The sequence below is a fragment of the Epargyreus clarus genome, unplaced genomic scaffold, assembly GCF_041222505.1.
Source record: "Epargyreus clarus isolate Ecla_fem2 unplaced genomic scaffold, WU_Ecla_fem_2.2 ptg000019l, whole genome shotgun sequence".
Taxonomy (NCBI): domain Eukaryota; kingdom Metazoa; phylum Arthropoda; class Insecta; order Lepidoptera; family Hesperiidae; genus Epargyreus; species Epargyreus clarus.
This window is the reverse complement of record NW_027332227.1, coordinates 5,304,779-5,329,066: the sequence shown is the minus strand read 5'-3', so window position 1 is coordinate 5,329,066 and position 24,288 is coordinate 5,304,779. Positions and strand designations below refer to the sequence as shown.

The following is a 24,288-nucleotide window of genomic DNA, read 5'->3' as shown; positions in this document are numbered from 1 at the left end:
GACTTGCCTAATGCAAATCGAGATACGTTACATTACGTTAATTTTATTCACACAAATAATAGATCGATACAATCCAGTAGAAAGTAGTGCAAAAATATTGCGTACCTGCTTAGCGCTTTTCGTGTCTGGTATATTTTTAACGGCGGGGTATTGTGGGCGCGGCAGTTGGTTCGTCTGGAAGGTGTATTTGCCAGGTGGTTTCTGGGTTTGTGCTTCTACATTTTGGGCGCGGGTTGCTGACGCTGCTCGTGGGGTAGGCCGCTCGATGGAAGATTTGCGACCCTCCTAGACAAGAAAGCGATGAATGAACAAGTATTAATAAGTGGAAATATATTGTGGTCTTTTACCGGTAAGTTCAATCCAAAAAATATAAGTCTTTTATTATTTTGTAATGGAATTAATCGCTTCCTCCACTATGATAATATAAAAAAATCGTTTCAGGGCATTTACCTATGAAACCGACTTTTTTATATAAGTATAAGCTAAGTACCTACTATTTGTAATGACAGAAGTAAACATAAGAAAAGTTCAGTATTTTGGCAAAACATTACTACAAATGATTAGAATTTAGAACATAAGGCAATAATTTATACCAAAATATTTTATCAAAAGAAAACAATCTTTATTAGGAAAAAATAGCTACTTTACACCCTTAAAGAAATGTCTGATTCCAAAACTCTTATTACAAAGAAACTACTTTGTCAATAATCACATTTAGTTTAGTGTGATGTGAGATTTGGTTAACTTTATTTCAGGTCTTGCAAATGCAAAATCTAAGCTAAATACGCACCGGTGCGACATACTGCTGCGGCTGGTATGTCAAAATGACGGTTTGTTTGGTCATGGACTTGGGCACGCCAGCCGCACCGACGACCGTCGTGACGCCGGTCGACGACACCTGCGTCGCCACTAGCGGCAGCTGGTTGTTATACGTTGGGGTAGTGGTTTTCTTATCAACTGTGGACAAAAAAATATAAGTACCTTAGAAAGCGGAAGATTGTTTTTGAAGTTGCAAACGATCACTTGTTGGTAATTGACAACTGCCCATGGAAAGTATAAGTCCCAAGTACCACACTATTCTAAGCAATACCTTTAGTATGAGTTTTTACGTTTGCTCGAAAACGTTCAAAGTTTACGAATTCGCTCATACAGCGCATCTGCTGAACTGCTGAACGTATTGGAACTAAAATTCTGCAGTATAAGTTTCAAAAACTGGACGAGGATAGGACTACGATCTCATCGTATTATGCAGGTCCTGAGTGTGTACTCTGATTAGCTCGTAATAACCTGTTATTCAATAACATCAACTGACTGTCTGTCTTGTATTAGAAACCTACTTAAGTACTTAGCTATTACTGTACTAGCGGTTACACATATTGTTCTGCCTTCATATTAAACTGTAGACGTGACATAATATTGACAGTAAATCCTATTTAACAGTCCACGCGTACCTAATTGATTGGACACATGTATACAATCAAGTTAGTCACCATGCGTAACTAACTTTAGATTTTCAGATGCACTTACGAGGACAACTTGGTCACCTTAAATGTATGTTTTAATCGACCAGTCACAAATAAAAAAAAAAGTACATGTGCTAAAGCAGCCACGTTTATTACAAATAATAATCAGTAACATCATTATAACATTCTTTTAATAAAATAGGAGTAGCAGACGAGCGCGCAGTCAACCTGATGGTAAGTGGCTACAGCCGCCCATGGAAATCTGTTATCAACCTTAGATAGGATTTAACAATCCTACCTGAGGTCGGCCACAGATGCGCTACTCCTGAAGACTAAGCTAAAACGCCTCGGAAAAGTATGTCTCCCTTATCACACCCTTCAAACCAGAACACAGCAGCGTTTAACACTGTTGTTATTAGGCAGAAATAAGTGAATATCTACGTTTTACGTAAGTTCCAGCGCCTGTCGTAGATTTCCGCACTGTAACAATCATGTCACAATGGCAACAAGAATACAATGAGATATAAGGCGTCGCTGCACGTTGCGGACACGCGTACGGAAATGTGCATAATACTTACTTTTACTCTGCTATACATGTAATGTAACGTTTCATTATCAATTGTACTTTCATTTTGTATGGTATCGGAATGTTATGGAAGCAGATATAGTACCTAGGTACTTTGATTAAATGGAAGAAAATAATGTAGGTACTTTCGTTTGGTACGAAACATAAAAAAACACATGATTAGGTATTTATGCGTATCTAATAAACATCAATGTAGTTTATTATTATATTTATCTATGCCGTATGTCCAAAATACATTTTTCTTTTAGAAACAAAATTCCTCCATTTTTGTGATATTTCAATTTTGGAAATAACGAATCATCAAAACTCTACACGGTACACTACTACAAAACAAGGTTCTTACAATACATGAACAAACAGTTTTCAAAAATGCTTCTTTAAGAACATAAAATATAACTAGACCGTCACCGAAGAAGATTAGTACCTACAGTCAAGAAATACCTACATGAATTCCTGGACCCTGGGAATAGATGAGTACAAAAAGTGTGGAGCAGTTAAGTAAGTGAAATTATAAGTATCTCTTACCTAATCCATTATTATTGATGGCGGTTTCCTTATCCTTAGGAACGTTGAAGGCATGCTCGGCGGCCACGCTCACGTCGGCCACCTTTGCGGTTTTGCTGTGTGGCTGCCTGAAACCGAACCTACCAAATGAGACAATTTCTATCATTTATTAATCACTTTTATTTAAACGTTTTTCTATACTTGTCTAATCTATATAATAAGCTATATTGATTTTTGAAAAATATGAAGAAAAAATATAAAGTATTATTATCAGCAACAAGATAAACTATAAGACATCAGGCCACACATGCTCAAAAGTAAAACATATTTTTAAAGAACAAGTTAAATATTTTTTTTATAATTTTAGGTACTCATTCCTATGAAATTTCATATCGAAGATAGTATTTCGTTCGTGGTTTTACGTGCGTAGCTAGTGAAATCAAAACCATGGTTAATTTTGTTAACACATTTCTATGGCGTAACAAATCATAGAGATTCAAATAATCTATGCCCTATTTGTTTTATTTGTCTATATACCTTATCTTTCGCTTCGAAGTTTAGCATAATATTTATAATGACCTATCCTCGCCTGCAATATTTACAAGTTATATAAATTGCGTTAATATTTTTCACTTTCATTGTGAAATGTAAACAACGCCTACCAAATTTTGAAAGCAATAAACCTTTTGAAATACGAAGTGTTCATAGGTTTGTGGCCGGTGTATCAGAACGTCTTAAATAAAATACCGAGAGAGCTGCCTTCCTTAGTAAAGCGTTATAATTGTTATAAAGGAAGTTGATCGTAAATTTATATGGTAATCAGCTCTCTCATTAGGTAATGAGTTACTAAGCCCTATAAGTTGCCTTCAGGCAAAGACTCTACATATCAAAAAATAATTTTACTATTTATGGAATGTGCAGAATAATATTTAAAAAACATTAGGAATATGAGCACTAAAAGAGGAATATGTTTAAAACATAGACAGAAACATAATTTACTTAGCAATTGAAACCTCCTTTTTGAAAGTCGGTTAAAATGATACCATCCCGTTAAGGTTAAAAGGATGCGACCGGTTTAAATTTATTTCATCAATAACTTTCTAATAGACTAATACATACCTAATAGGATTAAATCACTTTACGTTTTCTACTATTTTCCTATCACGAATGTTTTCTATGGCCAATAAATTACATTAGTAAAAGTGGTAGAGCTACTCGTAGTATAATTTGCAAAGCAGATGGTTGTTGTTACTCATCAAATGGAATGCTTTCCTTAAATTATTCTTGAATTATATAAATGTGAAATATCTCTTTTAGAATATGCGAAAGAATACCTGATTTTTGTGATCTACAATTGCTAAATAAGATTTAAATAGTTTAAAAACTTTTCGTCTATCCTAAATGTTCTTACACGTACACTCCTCTCTACATCTGTACAATATTGTCACATTAATTTGCATACCTGTTTCTGTTTATTCATGCAAAAATAAAACAAGAATCCGTAACTTATGTTTTTAACATGACTTTAAAATCAACATGATGCGTATAAAAAACGTAAAGTATAAATGAATATTTACTACTATCTATATAATGTCTGGTGTACAGCATAAGTACTAAAAGTAAGTCAGCATATAATAAAAGATATTTGTATACGAAACGTAGAAACAAATCGTACCTGTTTGTCCGCAATGGCTGGCCCGCGGTCTCCTTCCGCGGTCGTGCGAGAGGCGTCGAGCGCCCCGACAACACCTCTTCGGGGCGCAGGTCCTCCGTCGAACCTGTTTATCAACACCATTTGTTATAGAATAATAGCTTATAACAGAAGGAGCTTACGAATTATTTATAAGTTTTGAGACTTGATTTATATTTAAATTTTACTAAGTAGTAAAAATGATTTTATTAAATTTAGTTTTATTTTTATCATATCGTAGTCTGTACCTTACCATGAGTTTTTACGTTTTGACAAATATGAATGTTTTGGTATTTGTTTACGTATTTGCCCATATAATTTCCATTCAGCGCCCCAAGCGGATTGTGTCAGATCTTGGAAATTGTATGGGCCAATACGTAAACAAATACCAAAACAGTTATATTTGTCAAAACGTAAAAACTCATGGTAAGGGTACTGAAGCATTCCGGGAAACGGTACATACTTCTTCGAAAAAAAAGGTAGAGTCTGTAGAATAACATATCTTAATTCTAGCAATGGTGCGAGCAAGATATTATAACCAATAATTCGAATGATAAAAGAAAAAGGAAAAAGCACAGTCATTCTTAGATATAAGATCCTCTATTACAATGAAAATGTTCTCTAACTTTTTCTAAGCTTTTCGTATCCTATACCTACTGAATTTATTACTACTAACCTACACAAACAAATTCCTTTGTAAGTATTTACATCATTGGAAGTCGAGGTAAATTGTTATGTTATCGAAAGTAAACAGTAAACAGTTTAGTGTTTAGTTGTTCAAACCTCGACAAGTTCTAATCTCGTTTTATGATCATGGCCTTTTTTAAACAAACAAGATTGCGGTGGATTGGTTTTAAATGAGGAAATTAAAAGTTTACTTTTACGCTTACCTACCTATGGGTTTCCTACTACCTGTGTTAGTTCATTAGGTGTATTATTTAGTAGACATATCTCTGTTAGCCCTATCATTTACTTTGTTTACTTACTAAGTATTTGAATTTACTACTATACTAATATATTTAAGCAGTGATAGCCTATTGGTATGTGTTTCGGCATCTCAATCTGGACGTCCGAGGTTCGAATTTAGGCATGCACTTCTGATTTTTATGAGTTAAGCATTTATTCACCGACATTTATTTACATTTATTTACCGACGAAGAAAAAACATCATAAGTTCTTGGAAAAAAATAGTTCTCGACGATACATAACACCTAGGCAGCATGGTGGAATAGTCAAAACTAGGCAGTGGGCCAGGAATGGTTCTTAAGAGTTAACAGCAGTAGGCAGCAGGGCAGATATGACTGTTGAGAGCTGTTTGCCTACCTCCATTTCCATTCTTGTCGTGTGGCTTCTGCTTCCTGCGCGCGTTGTCGTCGGCGCGGGAGGTGCTGGCCGGGCGGCGTCGGAAGCCGAAGGACGTGGCCACCCCCCGACTCGGCTTGTTGCCGTTGCCGCTTGCGCTCTTGTCTCGCTTCTTAGCACCCTTCGACTCAGAGTGACCCTGTAATGTAAAGGAGATTGAGAATTTGAAAAATGATACGCTATTACTTAATGCTAATCTCCAGTAAAGAATGGGTCATATGTGTCACAAATTAAGATGTTTAAGCAACCGTACGTAAATTCATTTACTGAGTTAATATTTTCTCATAACTTATCGTTGAATACTAATCATTGCTCGTCAGTAGAGTACCTGTACTACACTACCTATTTATCATATGAAAATACGAGAAGCAGTGCTACTTTCGGACTAAAATTCCATATTTGGATTCGTTTACATAAACAAAATAAAGATTCTGAGCGACAAATATTAAAAAAATATAATACAAGGAAAATTTTGAGCAAAATTGTATTTTCCTATAATATATCTAATGTTCTTGATGCCCCTGATAGTAACATTTCCACTGTCAATAACTTATACGATGATATCACAAAAACTAGATAACTATAGACTCCCGCAAATTAATTTACAAGTAATAACATGATTATGAAAGTTGCATGGCAATCTCTAATCGAAACTTCTTCTGTGGTCCAAATCGATTTTAAATTACGGCAGTGTACATTGATATTAATCTTAATATGTTGAACAATTCGTAATTCGTACTTCTTTTACCATTTTTATGCAAATAACTTGCTGAAGCGTTGAAGTAAATAAGCAATATACCTATTGTGATATTGTTGAATATATTGTGATTTTTTATTTACATATTTTTTTTCTTTTTCAAAAACACAATGTACCTACTTCCATTAACAATATAACATTGATTTAATTATATTGTATGCTACTACAGAGTTTCCAGAAGGCAAAGCTCTTTAAATAAAGATTAAAAAAAACATTCGTTTGTAAAAAGGGCGACAAGATAAGCTTTGATTTTGATGGAAAAACACCGAAAAATCTTAACTAACAACTAATTTTGAGTCGGTAATTTAGTTTCAGATCAGTCACTAGTATGGAATATTAAGGCTTAATGGTAGGAAATGGGTACGGTTCAGAACAATAGGCTCTCGGCAAGTGACGGCAACATGACATATTTGGCACCTGCGCTAATGGGTATCCTTGTGAGTCCTTAAATGAACTTGACAACAATTGACAGTAAAGTACTACTTGAGATGAACGTGCTTAGATAATAGCAAGTTACAGAAACAATCATTGTGTTGACGAACTACAACGTTGTAGTCGTTTTTGTGGACTTTATAATTATTGTTTATTATTTTACTTAGGTACTGGACGAAATTCGACGATGGGTCATATTTTTTTCTTTTTTTACGATAGCCGTTAAGCACACACTAAACCGTTGTAATAGTTTTATGCCGTTTAAGATTATTTTTTGCAAGTATTCGCCCACTGGACAAAATTCGACCGTTAGTAATCATATATTTTCCATTTTTTACAATAGCAAAGGAACTTCTTTTGAAAACTTAATGATAACAGTTTTATTTATGCCTTTTTATCAAGAGGCCCGGTTAGTGCTTCCAGGCCATATTCGGGTCTTCCATCAGGTCTGGCCGAAGGCGTACAGTATGTGTAAGTGTAAACATTTCAGCGTTTTCCCCCCTTTGACGGCTCTGGACGAATGTTCTTCTGCAGGTCGAAATAATTTATAAATCATTTTCCAAAAAAAAAAATAATAACATAAAGAGCTAGTGTACGATTTTATTTTTTCCTATTCAGATAAAGAGGTTCATTGACCACAATCCTTGATCATTCATTACAAAACATAAAGCGGACAATACCTGGTAAACAAAAAAAACCTTTAGCGCAATTGCCCGAATCATCTAAAGTACATTTACATAATCTTAATAAAAACTGGCAACTTGGTCGAAAAATATGCCTGTCGTGACTTAGGCTTGCTTAATACAGCCATAATTCGTCACTATCTGTTTAAGTGCGTTTGTCCACCGCCGCCGTCACCGGACCGTCACCGAGAACGAGATTATTTCGGGCCGACATGGATATGACATGACGGACGTGCGGTGGTCACGCGGCTATACTAAATGTATGTACCGCTACTTCAGCGCCATCATCTCGTTCTCGCTGACGGTCCGGTGACGGCAGCGGTGGACAACGCTCTAATAATACACAAAAGAGCTCGGGCGTGCGAAAGAAATCAGACAACACCTTCACTGGAACAATTTCGTCATGTCTTTCTAGAGAACGGCAGGCGAATTTATAAAGCACAATTGTTACTTGAATATTTAAGTAGAGATTATATTTTATTGTATTCGTGGACTGAATACACACAGCAGTGATAGGATAGCGATAGTCACGTATCTCTGGTTATACAAAGTTAGGTGAAAATTAATTATCATTTGCGGTAAGGATGAAGGAAAATATCATGATGAAAGTTACGCGCTTCAGTAATTAAATAAGCTGTTAAAGGTGAGTAAAGGCTATCAATCTGCACTTGGCCAGCGCGGAGGACTATTAGCTAAATCTTTCTCAATCTGACAGAAGAACCGTTCTCAGCAGAGGGACAATGATGGGTTGACGACTACACGGCGCCAGCGAGAACAGGACCGAAAATGATGATATTACGAGGTTCTCATGCATGTGTAAACGCACGTAACTGCTACATTACTAGTCAATTCAATGTTAATGAGTGGCTTTAGGGTTGCCCGCACCATTAATGTTTTAAGCGAGCTAATCCAGACAGGGGATAATTGTGCAGACGGGTTCACGACCTGCAGTCGGTATGAAATTCATAACTTTAAACAAAGTCTCATACGACTATAATTGTAGGCCAAGTAGTAGAAAGGTGTGATCATAGGGGAAATATAATATAATATTAAGCTGCATGTTTCCGATATTTTATTATATCTAACAATTAAGCTCACCAACTAAAAAAAATCCGTGGGCCAACAAAAGAAAAAATGAAACATAGCTTTTTAATCGATTCGATATCGTAAATTAAAGATAAAACATCTTTTCTTCTCTTTAAGCAGCTTGTCAGAATGATCATTTATGAAAGAAAAACTTATGAAATAAAAAAAGATTGTGGCATAGCTAACCGGTGAACATATTTCAATATCAAAAAAGCGGATCTAATGGAGCATTTCCTTTTCTGGCTCAAAACGTGATAACCCTACTCGGATCCCACATTATACGCACTCACTATAATAACACATATAGCAAGTGTCGGTGAACTTAAGTCAGTCTCTAGAGAACAAGAAATATTCTTTTTGTTTACATTTTAATTAATTCAGATAGACCTTGGGAAAGAGTACGCACGCCATCAAAGCGAAGTGGTTTTGCGTGACTTTACACGTGAACTTACTTACTCGCGACGAAACAAATGAAAGTAAAGAGTAATTGGTCTATAAATTACACAGAGTACACAAGGTAATGGAGTCACGATAAAAGTGTCGTTTATTTTGTTATTTTTTATGAGATAGTCACAGCAAACTGCCGTGAAATCCACATGGTTATTCCAAATGAAAAGATGATCTATCTGAAGCAGCTTGTGAGTCGCTATCTTTGGTAGTTACTAAATACTTGGTAAGAAGTGTTAGAATGTAAGTAAAGAAGTTACTTACTGCAAAAGTTTTAGAGTGAAACGAAAAAATCTAATATGAGAGTTGTTGTACACGGAGAGTATATATGAGCTTAATACGTAAGGAGTAAGGACTCTACTCTCTACATAGTTGTGTTATAAATATTTGATCCGATTCAATTCATAATTAGAACTTAAAGATGGATTTTGGATTAAGATTGCTCTCCAAACATGTTGATCTGGAGATCCTCCTTTTTTATTATTTTTTTATTATGTCCGTAAGCGATTCACGTTAGAGTATTATTACACTTTTTATATTTGAGTTTATTACTCAGGAGTGAAAGTTGTCTTATACATCATAGATCCGCGATGGGATACGATCCTATGACGCAGATGTTCCCTGGGACATATTTGAATAAATAAATAAATAGTAATACTAATAAAATATAAGAAAAATATAAATTAATCAATTATTGATGCTCTGCTGTGTATTTTGGTAGATCATCCCGTTGATTAATAAGAGTATCATTTTAAGTATTTAAAATTGTTGTTTAGGTTAGTTATATACTTGTAGCTCTAGTCTAGCCTGCTAAATATAAATAACCTTGAAGCTAACCTAGCTCGGTTGCGAATGATCAATAAAAATATAACATAAAAGGCTGCGAATAGAATGACGCATCGCTTTTTACATACTCATCAGACGTGAGGAAAGGATAACTTTAGGTTTTAAATGCCAAGGTCTGTCGAATTTTTGTCTTTGTTAGTACAAAAATAGATAGTAGCCGATCCTAGTAGGTCTGCTACTGTATATGCATATAAAATTTGGTGAAAATCAGTAAAGCCGTTTCGGAGGAGTACGGTAACTAACATTGTGACACGAGAATTTTATGTATAAGATAACAGTAGCTTGGACTATTGTCACTACTATGTGCAGCTACAAAGAGTGAAATAAATCCATATTCGTAATGTTATATTTTGTTTAATTTTTTTTTTTATATAAATTAGGAGTAGCAGACGAGCATACAGTCCACCTGATGGTAAGTGGCTACTGCCGCCCATGGACATCTGTAATCAACCCCAGATAGGATTAGATATTCCTACCTGAGGTCGGCCACACATGCGCCGCTACCCCTGAGGACTAAGTTGGAACGCCCCGGTAAAGTCTGTCTCCCTTACCACACCCTTCAAACCGGAACACAGCAGCGCCTAACACTACTGTTATTAGGTAGTAATAGGTGTGGCGGTGGTGCCGCCGGAGTCGAACCACAAAGGGTTCTACCACCCTCAATTTTCGGCCTTATAAGTCTTGTGAGTAATCAGTAAGTTAATTATTATTTTTGTGCTCAAATTAATATTGTAATTTAAATAGGCATTAATATTACATTACTCACTTTAGTTTGAACCTTATCGTTGAGATCTTTTTTTATACTTACTTAAGTAATAATAATGTATTCAATGTGATTTTTAATTGATTACAAAATGTTACGAAGTCTTTTATAACATCTTCATTTTAATGAATGTTAAAACACCACACACTCACACATAGGCGCAATGTTTACAACTGGCGCGAAAGATAAAAACTACAGGTTGTTGAACTTGAAAAACTGGTATAAGTATAAAATCTAACGAAGTAAGTTTTTTAGTCGTTGGGTGTCGTTTCTATATCTGTTTTGAGTGTGTAGTTCTTCTACTTTAACTCCTAATATTAAAGAACTGGTGATATATTTAATAACTTAGTAAAAATGAAAATAACTTTGCGATAATAGTAATATTGTAGAGTTCAACGATCGTTTTCGGTCTTGTTATTTTATTTTTACGAAAAGTATTTAGTGTATGTCTGAATACGAAGTAGTTTTTATTGAAATAGAGAAGTAAACTATTTAATATAAGACACAATGTTAAGCAAAGTATCGCCTATGAATATTATTACTTTATTACTTAAAGCCTTTGTCTGAATACTCTGAATGGATAATTTTGTAGCGAGAACGAATTGGCATAAAATCTTCTGACCCACTTACGGTGAGTTGACAGACTTGTTTATTAAGGAAGTATTATTTAGGCCTCTATTTGTTTACGTCCTAATGAGTACTTACCAGGTAAAGCACCCAGAGGAATAATAAATTATAGAGCGAACTTACTCAAGTACAAATCAGAACACTATCACTTTACACGGTATAAAACGAACAGTCTAAGCTAATGAACAGTCATTAATAGTATATACAGACACAGTTTTCGCACATCTGCCCACGCTTCATACCAAGTTGTTGGCGGCATAGACGCACTCTATGATAATAATTGCTCTTAGATATACCCTAATAAATCTGAATGATGTAGACATAAACTGGCGCTTGTCTACTTTATCGATTCAATCACCGGAGTCAGTCGGCTGGCTCGGTAAAAGTCGATACAATCAATTTCAGTAGATTGGCAATGTTGTCAACATGAATACACGATGGTGTTTTCAATATGACGCTTGAAATAATTCAATTTCTTAGTCATTGACTTACATCTATGGATGTACCCTCGACCAGAAAATCTAAGGTATATTTTTTACCTTCTAGTAAAATCTCAGGTATACTTTATACTTGCTTACAATATATTTTATATAGGTAAGCTCTTAAAGCAGCATCACTCCAATGTAAATTATTATTTAGGTATATTTATTACTTATTTCATGAAATTTCTTTGTTGCTGTTAATGAATTCGACATCGTATGTTTCTCTCGTGTTGTAAATTGAGGGAGGTGGCTTATGTTATTGACGTTTTTGTGCGCCTAAGCAATAAAAGGGCTACGCTGCGGAAAGAGAGGGGTAAATCCTAAATTATTGACAACGTTTAGTAGGGATTAAAGGGATCCGCAATTCCCCTCAGCATGGGCGAGCAAAGAAAGTTATGTTATGTTAAAACATGAAGATCCTTTTTTGACGAAAAACAGACTACTTATTCAGGAAAGCCTCCTTAGCATAAATTGAAGGAAATCTTAGAGAATTCGACCTTTGTTTTTCGCCGACCTCAACTACGCCTCTGCTTTTAGATCTCCTACGCCCGTGATTCACAAATTCCAATGGTAGCATACTACCGCAGGGCATATCCATATACCTAAGCCCTTTCAATGAAAATAAGCGATTATCACGACTGAGAAGCGAAAGTTCTTCGGATAGCACCGCGGGTATCTTTATTTACTGTCATTGTAGAAGACTAACGATAGATTGAACTAACTTTAGCGTCTAGGTTACTTTCAATGTGATAACCTATGGAGCTTTTATCGCTGTTCTGTTTATTAATATTATCATTGTTTGTTTGGGTTGAATGTCGTGTAGTTTATTGAACTTCTTTTTCAAAATATTTAAAGTTCACACCTGTCCCACAGCTGGCCACGGATCTCTTTTAAATTCAGATGCATAGTAAGACGGTTTAGACCATTTGAAAACTGTATTTGTTTTCCACCGTTATATCAAGGAACTACAATTTTTTAATACACACAAAACTTTGAAAAGTCAAAGCCTGGTTTCGATCCTCGGCCCCACGATTAAGAGGCCGACTTTCAACCACTAGGCTATCACTGCCTACAGATAATCGTGAAAGAGTGTCTAGTTTCGAACCTCGGACCCCCGTTTGGAAAACCGACTTTCAACCACCACTACCTTATATGCCTACAGATAATCGTGAACTCATAATGCATGAACATGGTGCAAGAAGTTTCATCATAATGTCGGTACGAGATTACCTTTTAGATCAACTGGTTTCCTATCGCGATGATAATTTGTATACAATGTAAATTGATGTGATTGTTATGCCAGAAATAATGTTACAAACTGCCTATTATCTAATCTGAATATCGACATCAGCAACAATTGAAACTTGTTTCCTTTTAGGGCTAAATGCTAAATACCTTACATATAATAATATGGTTTCTAAATAAAGAAACAATAAGAAATATTAAGTTCGGTTTTATCAAATTATAAATTGCATCTATTTATTATTATTTTTTATAATATAAGAGTAGCAGACGAGCATGCAGTCCACCTGATGGTAAGTGTCTACTGCCGCTCATGGACATCTGTAATCAACCCCAGATAAGATAAGATATTCCTACCTGAGGTCGGCCACAGATGCGCCGCTGAGGACTAAGCCTCGGAAAAGTCTGTCTCCCTTACCACACCCTTCAAACCGGAACACAGCAGCGCCTAACACTGCTGTTATTAGGTAGAAATAGGTGTGGTGGTGGTGCCGCCGCAGTCGAACCACAAAGGGTTCTACCACCTTCAATTATCAATCAATATTATTAAATTATCTACATATTAAAACGTGAAGCAGAAACTTTGTAGGTGTTTTTACGAAAACTACGCGGACGGACGAGTATGAAATTTGCCACAGTTATAGTTAATATACCGAAGAAGAGCAGAATGCTAATATTTTTCTTAAATAACGCATAGAAAGTAAAAATCAATAAAAAACACATCACGTACACTACCACGCATTTGACACACACACAATTTAGAAACTATGTAATCAGTATTTTCTAGTTATTGTTCTGAGAATATTTTCTTATAAAATGACACATTGACATAAAGGAAAATTACATATTGACATTTATTATATTTTATCATGAAAAGAAACATTAACATTATATACAACCTACGTGGATGCAAATTAAGCGAAGGTATACTCTTTTGTTTATGGCTGGTATGTTGTTTATTTCTGATAACAGTTTTTATTGTGTTGCCATATAAATAAAAAAATGTTTAGGATGAACAACCCTTATCACTTACGGGTTTGAAAAATAGATATAATATTTGAAACTGCCATGGTAGCGTAGTCTGTCGAATCCAACGTGAAACATTCCAAAATTAACAACTACTTACGAATTAAAAATTAATTAAAAAAACCTTTTTCCACGGACTAAATTGTGAATCTAAACCATTCCCAAGTCCCCTTGAACACACACAATACATTTCATCAAAATCAGTCCAGTCGTTTAGGAGGAGTTCAGTGACATACACACGCACATAAGAAATATATATATAAAGATGGTCGAATTTCGACCCCCGGCGACCACTAGTTTACTAAATACCCTGAACATATATTAGGTAGGTAAGTACTTAATATAAGTTTTAAGCATTTATCCTTACTGCTTTAAAATAAATAATGGGTAAACTTCTAAACAGAGTTATGTTAAGAGTACGAGAATATATAACTATTAATTAAACTTCCTTGATCGTCAACTAGGACATGAAGAGAAGCATGCGAGAGATACATTACCAGGTCTGTAGTGAACAGATCTAGGATTCATTAAATAATAAAAAAAGATAAATAATTGTTTGTGTTGGCATGATTAATCTCCATAAAGGTGATGGCTAGTTCAAGGATAATTGAGATGATTTACATTCAGAACCTACTTCAAGTTGAAAGATAATCGAGATGATTTTGTTTAAGAGCAGAAAATGATGACTCGGTTGGCGGAGCGCTCACCATACCCGTGAACTAAGGATTCCGGGATCGATTCCCGACCAGACTGATATCTGAATGATGAATTAAACATCTTTTATGGGGTGGATGTTTATGTATTCGTATTTGTCTGTCTATGGCACCTACGACACGTTTCCTAGTGTGAGTGTAGAAAGAATTTTTTAATGCAACAAGCGCGAAGTATCAATAAAACGACCGTAAACAAAATTAGCAGGTGTAAACAGAAATTAAGGGTCGTTTGTGATGAAATGCATGCTGTAGCAACCACAAATGACACCAGGCGGATACTCGGCCGCAACCTGCATCCGCCACCCAGACACCGTTATACTTAGTTTTATTATAGTATGGTTTTACATTAGCGATTTGTTGATACAACTATGTAGTTGTATATGTATATACTCCTAACGTTATATTATTTGGCTTCGATAGTAATGTTTAGTTAGTTAGTTAGTTTAGTTGGTAGGTAGGTACTATATTCCGTCTAAAAAAGCAGTGGTTAAAAAACTCGGCCTTTTGATCGAGGGGTCAGAGGTTCAAATCCCAGGCACACACCTCTGACTTTTCAAAGTTATGTGCGTATTAGAAATTAATTATCACTTGCTCAAATGGTGAAGGAAAACATCGTGAGGAAACCTGCATACCTGAGAAATCTTAAAAAAAAAGTTTTCAAATCTTCCAATACGCACTTGGCTAGCGCGGTGGACTATGGCCTAATCCTTCTCATTCTGAGAGGAAGCCCGTGCCCAGCAGTGGGACAGGAATGATGATGATATTCTGTCTGCCTGAAAGACAACACCACAACAATTGTCTTTCTAAAACAGTATAAGTAAGGTATCTATCTATATGGGAACCATGCAAGAAAAGCATTACTAGGTACGTTCCATTTGAGATAACGGAGTTTCCCTATATGCGTCTTAGATGAGTAAATATCAAAGATAGGCGTAATGTTGTCACCGTAGACGTTATAGCGAGTAAGAATCTAACATAATTCGACATTTCTTCTAAATGGCCGGGTATCTTCCTCAACCAAAAGTTATCTAATACCTACATAACAAATTTATTAGCATTGCCTACATCGACATATAGAACTGGAATTCATAATGCTTAGTTTGTGAAGTATACGAATCCGGTCTTTCCTAGTTGACCTTAACCTTTCTCATTCTGTAAGAAAGGTCATATCTACTAATCAAACGGACAGCAATGTTGATTGTAAAGATAATAATACCCAGTGTTATTATGGATGAGAAAATTATTAAAAGGCTCACACGATGTTGTGATATCATATTACGAGTATGTTATAGGGAGAAAAAGATTCGGGTTTTTTTTAAAAAGGAACTCGTAAGCATGAGCTTGAAAACTTTATTCGTTTATGGTAAACTAAACAAGGTCATGGTTGCTTCAAATCAAGATAGAGTTAAAGTAATGCCCGAAGTATTTTAAGTTCGGCACGCAACTATGTGTGCTTGCCATTTCGTGCAATAAGGTGGTAGAACCCTTTGTGGTTCGACTCCGGCGGCACCACCGCTACACCTATTTCTACTTAATAACAGCAGTGTTAGGCGCTGCTGTGTTCTGTTTTGAAGGGTGTGTTAAGGGAGACAGACTTTTCCGAGGCGTTCCAGCTTAGTCCTCAGGGGTAGCGGCGCACCTGTGGCCGAACTCAGGTAGGAATATCTAATCTTATCTGGGGTTGATTACAGATGTCCATGGGCGGCAGTAGCCACTTACCATCAGGTGGACTGCATGCTCGTCTGCTACTCCTATATTATAAAAAGAAATATATATACTTAATTTACTGTGGCATGACTAGTTCTCAAGTATCCTTTCCATAAGTCACTGGAAGTAAAGGTAGAGGAAGTTCTTCATTATAGGAGCCCCCACACATAAATCTTTTAAAAGCATGTAGAGTATTTCGTGTCTGGTTCGTAATGTGCAGTAAGGCAGGTCACCTAGTTCTCAAGTTGATTGCACCTGTCATCGTTAGGTATAATTTTTTTGTTTTCCAGTTCTACTTGAGATCCAACTTTGTAATTAATGGCTTGTTTTCACTAATTTCCAAGACTACGTAGGACAATAATGTGTGTCACACACCACAAGTCACATTCAAGGGTTTTTCAGAGGGCTTCGAAAGTACCTAGTGTACTTTTGTTCTGTTCTCTTTATTGCCGTACTGCAACACAATTCCTAAGGCCGCAAAACGCTGTACCGGTGAGACGATCGATAATATGAAACAGCTATGTCGCGTCTACATTCATAAGAAAATAAGAGCAGTGAATTTCCAAAAGCATTCGAATTGTTTAGGAATTTACAAATTGTTATAATATTTACTGTTTCAATCAATCTTAAAATCATAACCTAGTGTGTTAATCGGCTTCTCATCTTAGATTTTAAGATTAGAAACAAATCATGTGATAGTAGAAATACGGAAAATAAACTGACTCTCCGAAGTGATGTGTATTACAAATTAATTTACATATTGTTTTTTAACTGTGAAGAAAAACACCATAAAATTTCCACCTGGGAGTTTAAAAAACCAATCCGCACCTAGCCAGCGGGGAGTACTATGGCCTTAATCCTCCACACTCTGAGAAACACACGATGCCCTAAGTGGAAAATTAATGGGTTTACGACCACTCTATTTTACTACAAACAAATTATAATATACGGAAATCTAACCTATTGTAGAATATTCTCACCACAATGCTTAATGTCTGCCGAGTACAAATACGAAGGCATTAAATATTTTGCACGCCATATACATCATATAAGTACCTGTAAAGTTCTATAGTGTTGATCGTTGTTATTTATGGTTTCCTGGTGAAAGCACCTGGCAATATTTATGTAAACAAATAATTGTTTACTGAATTATAACTATTACTACATATAGTAGAAGAGATCTTATAACCTTTTTGCAGTGTCTAAGTTTTTGTAAATTATATCATTGCAATAATATACATTTTATGCAATAATAATATTTTTGACCCAAACAGCCAAATCTCACCTTTAATTGTGTAAGCATTATGTCATATTTCCGTAAGAAATGTTAGAATTGGGAAAATTAAATTAATGTGCGTTAAAATAAGTAAATAACATATTTTATTTTCTATCTTTAAAATTGCTAAATCGTATAAAATAATACCAGTGCCAAATTTAAACATATCTTACGTGCAATTAGGGATCATCTCTCCTCCCTAATTGCACGTGAGATTGTCTTGATCTCCTCTCGGAGATTTTTTTCGGAGATTACAAAATTTATACGAAATTTTGCCACGGGTGTCGAAAAATTGCGAAATACTTACTTACTTGCTTTACGTAATCAGGGACGTCGCTTACGGCTTATGTGTGCAATTTTTCATAATCAACAGAACCTCATCATGACCGTATTTATCACCGGTTCCACGACCAGTTTCCACGGCCGCATGTGAGCCCTATAACGGTCCGTCCATAGCACATAGCTGTAATAAATTGTTGTCGTTTATTAGCGAATGCCTCATAAACCTAGACGTCATGATTTTCTTCGCAAGAAGGTGCTTACCTGGCTTTTAAGACTTCTCTAAGTCTTAATGTTAAGTAACGGTAACTAAACTGACGTTATAACGTAATAATATTACAATTAGTGATGAAAAGAAAGAAGAAGAAAAATGAAGACAAGGAAGGAAGGAAGAAGGAACAAGATATTGAGATCATATAACAAACTCTGTCTTTTTGTCAATACAACCTATTGTGGTCATAGTGAACTATCATTCCAACGCACTGTGGTCCGGGTTCGATCCCCGGCCAGATAGATATCTATAGATAGAAATGATGAATTAAGATTTTCTTTTCTGGGTCTGAGTGTCTGTGTTCGTCTTTGTGTGTGTCTATGGCATCTACGATACAGGAAAATGTCCTAGAGTGACATTATTATTGTAGAAAGCATTATCCGAAAGGTCTCCAAATTCGATACCAGTTTGTTTAACTCTACTTACAAATTTGAAGAGATTAGATATTTGATCTGATGGTTTATACCTACTTATCCGTATGTGTCAATGGCTCTCATAACATGGTATACGAGTGTAGAAAGCGTATCAAGTTTTTTTTAAGTTCGTAATAAGTTTAGCAAAAAATTCATACAACTTTCGATAATGCCTCTCAAAGAATGTGATCAGATATGTCTAGTGGGTAACAGGGATGTTATGGAGCTCCGTTATATCCGAACCTATCGGATATCAGAAATAAAAAATATCCGAAACCGATATCAAAGTTTTGAATAATTTCGGATAAGCGCGGAGTCTAAGCAACATACTATTATGAAAAGTTTTCGTCCGAGCAAGCCGACGCTGTCAGTTACTTTACAAATAAAATCAAATCATTACCTATTTGTATTTTCTTACTTACGAATCATACGAATCCATAAAATGGTGTATCCGTAACCGTACTTATCCGAAACTATCGGATAATCCGAAATCATCCCATATCCGTGATCGTATCCAAAAGCGATATGTTTTTTAATAGATTCGTATTCGTATCCAGATCCGAAATATCATAGCCATCCCTAGTGGGTAACACTACACTGTATCCGCCCGTTCCGCGTGGTTAAGCACAATTTGACACACTGTATCCGAAATAACTCGGTAGGTCAGAATATAATTCGAAATATGTACGTAATCAACTAGTGATTGATTATTATGTGTTATTGAATATTGAAAGATAATAATCAGAGCAGTATTTGATATCTAAATTTTAAAATGTAATTGGAACTTTGAAATTAAACGAACATAGGTATTTGAGCTAACTTATGGCATTTGCCTAAATGTTGGCACCATTTCAGTCATTTGTTTTTGCCGATAACGTGGTTTTAGGGTGTATCATACATTTTGCAATAGAAATAACTCATAACTCATCATTCATAAATTAATTGATTCATCATGCGTATAAAATGCAATTGTTTTAAATTACAAATAAAATGTCAATAAGTGATAACTTAGTAATCACGAAACAAAAAAGTCAATAAGCAGAAAAAGTAATAGAGTTATACCTTTCCGCTTTATATACCTCCTACTAGTTGCTAAATTTAGATCGAAATTCCACATAGCATAAGCGAATATCCATTGTGACACTTTACAAGCTATTATATCTGAAATCAGACGGTGTGTGAAATCTATAATAATATTAACGGCGACATTCGCCACGGTTGCTGCAAGGTGCTCCACATAAAAAGACTAGTTCTAACGCCGACGGGATTTCCGTATTCGAGACCACTCACTGTATTCACATTCCTATCACATTTGGAACGATAAAGATACAACATGTTGAATGCGAATTGCAGGTATTTGATCAAAATAGTCGTGGTTAAATAAATATTAAGTACTAACGTTACAGTCAAAGCGGTGTACCAGATAACCCACAGTATATGTATTGTAGATGTCATAATCATCAACACATCACTGTCCCACTGCTAGGTACAGGTCTCCTCTCAAAGATGAGAAGGATTAGGTCATAGTCCACCGCGCTGGCCAAGTGCGAAATGGTAGACTTCACATAACTTTGAGAACTTTTAATGTAGATGTAACAGATTCCCAAAAACCGATAAAAAATGTTGATTACTTACTTAGATATTTCTCGCATAGAAGATGTCATTCCCAACTACGAGTATATACACAGCAGACCGGAATAGTGACGCAATCCCATGCAAGTCGACCAAAAGCTGGTATAAATGCATTAACTAAACACAGGTACAAGATCTATCTTATTTTAGGGTTGATTACGGATTGATTGGGCATCAGCTGTTAAAATAAGGTGAACTGCATTCCCGTTGTTAAATAACTATTCCCTTAAAACAGTTTAGACATTATTTTATGCAAAGATTGAGAACTATTCCTATAGCGTCGTGAGAGTATGTTTAATTCTAAAATATTTATGGCTTCTGCCTTAATTAGAAAACCAAGCATGCGCGTAAAAGCTCGTCACATATCTCTATGAAATATGAACTAAATAACATACTCAATGTTGAAGTGAACGGTTAGATGTTTAATTTAAGTTTGAATGGTGCTGTCAGCTCAAAGTTACGATTCATTATAAATTTACGCGGTTATTTCATGAATGTACGGTTAAAACATCTGTACCCTCACCATGAGTTTTTACGTTTCGACAAATATGACTGTTTTGGTATTTGTTTACGTATTGCCCATACTATTTCCAATCAGCGCCCCTAGCGGATTATATCAGAACTTGTTGTTGGATTGTATGGGCCAATACGTAAACAAATGCCAAAACAGTAATATTTGTCGAAACAAAAAGACTCATGGTAAGGGTACTGATGGAAATGTATAACAGTATAATAGACACATTCAAAGGCCACCGAGGTGCCGCTCACCATAATTTATTCGTGTTGGCGCTTAGAATATTACGTTCGCACAACTTGAAAGGTACCTTTGCGTCTACCGATTCCATTTCAATGAATGTTATGTCAAATATACTTTCCTTTCTTGTCACCGAAAGTAAATTTCATTATTTGAAATTGATATCTAAGTATCACATATTACAACGTACTCATAACGATATCATTTTCTTTAAAACAGAATTAAACGTGATAAAATACCCACTAATTAAACAGTATTCAGTATCGATATTTTTATTAATATTTAACAACCTTTTAAGTTTACTATTTGTGTGTAGGTGAAATCTTTATTTCTACAAATATTATAAATCTAAAGTGATTTTTTGATTGTTTAAACGTGCAAATGCCTGAAAGTATCAGTCAGATTTTTATTATTTATTTAATGACGTAATTAATGCTAATTATAATATAACACGATCCCTATATGAGGTATTTAAACGCGAGTAAAAACGGAAGGCGCAACTACTACTTTATAAAATAAATAAGAATAAATTTTATTTTCTATTTTAATTTAAACTCAAATACGATACCAATTAAAATTATAGTTCAATTTGTGTGACACATAATTATTATTGTAACAATAATGAGCCGTGACCTGACAAAGCAATTTTTGCAACGTAACAAGCCTGATATAATAATATAAATGTTTACAAGTCATCTAGGCGCCTTGACCATTTAACATTGAAATACTTTAGACAGGTCAATAAAAGCGGTGGTCAAATTGCGTGATTAAACATTGGCATGACCCATTTAGCAAGCATGCCATGATTAAGAGCGTAATTCTTGTCACGCAGGTTTACGTTCGGGTTTGAAGGTGGTAGAACCTTTTGTGGTTCGACTCCGATGGCACCGCCGCCACACCTAATTCTGCCTCATAACAGCCGTGTTAAGCGCTGCTGTATTCTGGTCTAAAGGGTGTGGTAAGGGAGACATGCTTTTCCGTTGCGCTCCAGCTTAGACCTCAGGGGTAGCGGTCCATCTGTGACCGACCTCATGTAGGAATATCTAATCGTATTTGGGGTTAATTACAGGTGTCCATGGACGGCAGTATCCACTTACCATCAGGTGGATTGTATGCTCGTGTCTGCTACTGCCATATTATAAAAATAATGTTCGGGTGAGCGTTTCACACGCATGCATGTATTTGAACGCTAACGTATCTTCGCGTCCCGCGTGCATGTGGCTTATATGACAGGAAATGTATATATGAAACGATAGCAAGTAGCTTCAAGTAGCACGCATGCGGATCAGACACGCAAGATACTAGCCCGCGTGATAGTAAGACTCAGGTTTCAGGTAACTTGCCTAAATGTTAGAGATGTCAATGGAATTTTAAAATCAGCAATAAATTTTTAATATTAATTATTTTTCGTTTATCACAATTATAATACGTGTTATACTCATTCTTTAAAAAAATTAAGATTTTTTTTTTCTGTGTCATTTAAAGGGTTTAAGTTAAAATCAAGTCTTCACTTTAAATGACAACTGACAAAACACTAAAGTTACAAGTGCTCAATATTAGAACTCTGCACGTTATAAAAACAAATCTTGACCAAATATGAATCCCTGCTTCAATTCTTTAATTGCGCCAGTATAATATTATATCCAAACATGGCATAAAATGTAACTTTAAATAAAATATAAGTAAGTTCCTAGCACAAAATTCAGCATGGTTCCACCTGGTTGCCGAATAGAGTCAATTGGGGCAAAAAGGCTCATTGTTCATAGGTCAGCTATTATGAATAGAGTTAAAGAGATAATAGTCTTAATTTCATATGAAGAAATTGTATGCTCCATGAGATGAAACTCATTGACACTTCATCAATTGTGGTAGGCTTGGATGTACGGCGATGAGATTGCTGCAATAAAAAACTCATTGTTCCACAATTACAATACCGTGGGTACCGACGAACTGACAAGATGATGATTGATTCCCCACCTCAGGGTAGCTTTCACCTGAATGCGTAATAACAATACATTGTTTTGTGGACTACTCATTAAGTTTCATTCATAAGTACTCACTTTATAAATGACAGTTGCCCTTCAGCTAAATGTTCACTCGTTAAAAGATTTCCTTTACAGACACACTTGGTTTGAGTTCTGTTATATTTAAGTTTTATCCGCTGTTTAGCTTAGTAGATACAATTTAAAAACTGTTTTTTATTTTTTACAAGCGAGTAAGTGAGCTTGACAAATGACAATACTTTTAAAATTACATAATATATGAATGTCAATGTGTCTCATTCATTCACACATGACAGTTCCTTTTTTATTTACTTGTTTGTATACTTATGTATGTAACTTGTGTATAGTTTTATGTTGTAACCAGCTTTATAGCGTTATATTTAAGGTTTTACATTTTCTATCAGGTACCTGCGACTCAATAAAGCTATTATCATATGGCCTAATTAGCACAATATTATTCTATACATACGACGATAACTTACAAAAACTCTAATTCTGTTCGAATGCTCGTGACAAAGCCGATTATTTAGTGACATGATAAGTTTTAGAAAGTCAATGTTATTTATGAACAATCAATTAGGTAAGCCAGAATTTGAATGCTGCCGAATCATTATAATAATTAATTTTAAAACACATTCACTGGTAATTTGAAAGCAATTAAAAGATAAAATAATTAAATAATAAGTTGAAATTGCAAATGGTTTACGTAACATTCCATTGTTATTTAAATTTGGAAACGAAATCTGCATGTTCTGATTCACAAATAAATTAAATGATTTATAAAATACAACTAATGAGTGACAACTTCCAGCGTCCCATGATTTAAGTTTTAACGACAAAATTAATTACGCTATATTGCAGTCTAGACATATTGCTGTAATTAAGAACACACTGACACATCCGACAGGAAACATAAGACCTGGTTCACACAAGAAGAAATCTTGAACTATGCAGCCGAGAGAGAGAGGTATGAGAATACCCTATATGCGCTATGTATATTTAATAAAAATACAGTAGCAGACGAGCAAGCAGTTTAGCTTATGGTAAGTGGCTACTGACATCTGTATTCAACCCCAGTTAAGATTAGATTCCTACCGGAGGTCGGCCACAAGTGCCCCGCTACCTCAGAGGACTAAGTTGGAATGCCGGAAGGTATGTTTCCCTTGAAACCAGAATAAAGATGACAATTGTGGGACGAATTTTCTCCATTCGTTTATAATCTGAAAGTTCGCGCTTAGCAAATA

The 24,288-nt window shown here is 35.3% G+C and overlaps 1 protein-coding gene across 14 annotated transcripts in view; it reads right to left on the bottom strand.

Moving 5' to 3' along the window:
• Positions 1–24,288, bottom strand: part of LOC140750442 (uncharacterized) — a 111,316-nt gene that overhangs the window by 48,796 nt on the left and 38,232 nt on the right. For 13 of the 14 annotated variants that reach the window (XR_012103213.1, XM_073083959.1, XM_073083957.1 and 10 more), the window contains 5 exons: positions 5,567–5,744; positions 4,229–4,331; positions 2,575–2,693; positions 791–957; positions 106–285 (listed from right to left, as the gene is read on the bottom strand). Coding sequence is in view for 13 of the 14 variants with exons in the window: in XM_073083959.1 (XP_072940060.1) it covers positions 106–285; positions 791–957; positions 2,575–2,693; positions 4,229–4,331; positions 5,567–5,744 (747 nt within the window). In the remaining variant the exon portion in view is untranslated. The remainder of the gene's footprint in view (positions 1–105; positions 286–790; positions 958–2,574; positions 2,694–4,228; positions 4,332–5,566; positions 5,745–24,288) is intronic. The other variant, XM_073083967.1, reaches the window with a different exon arrangement.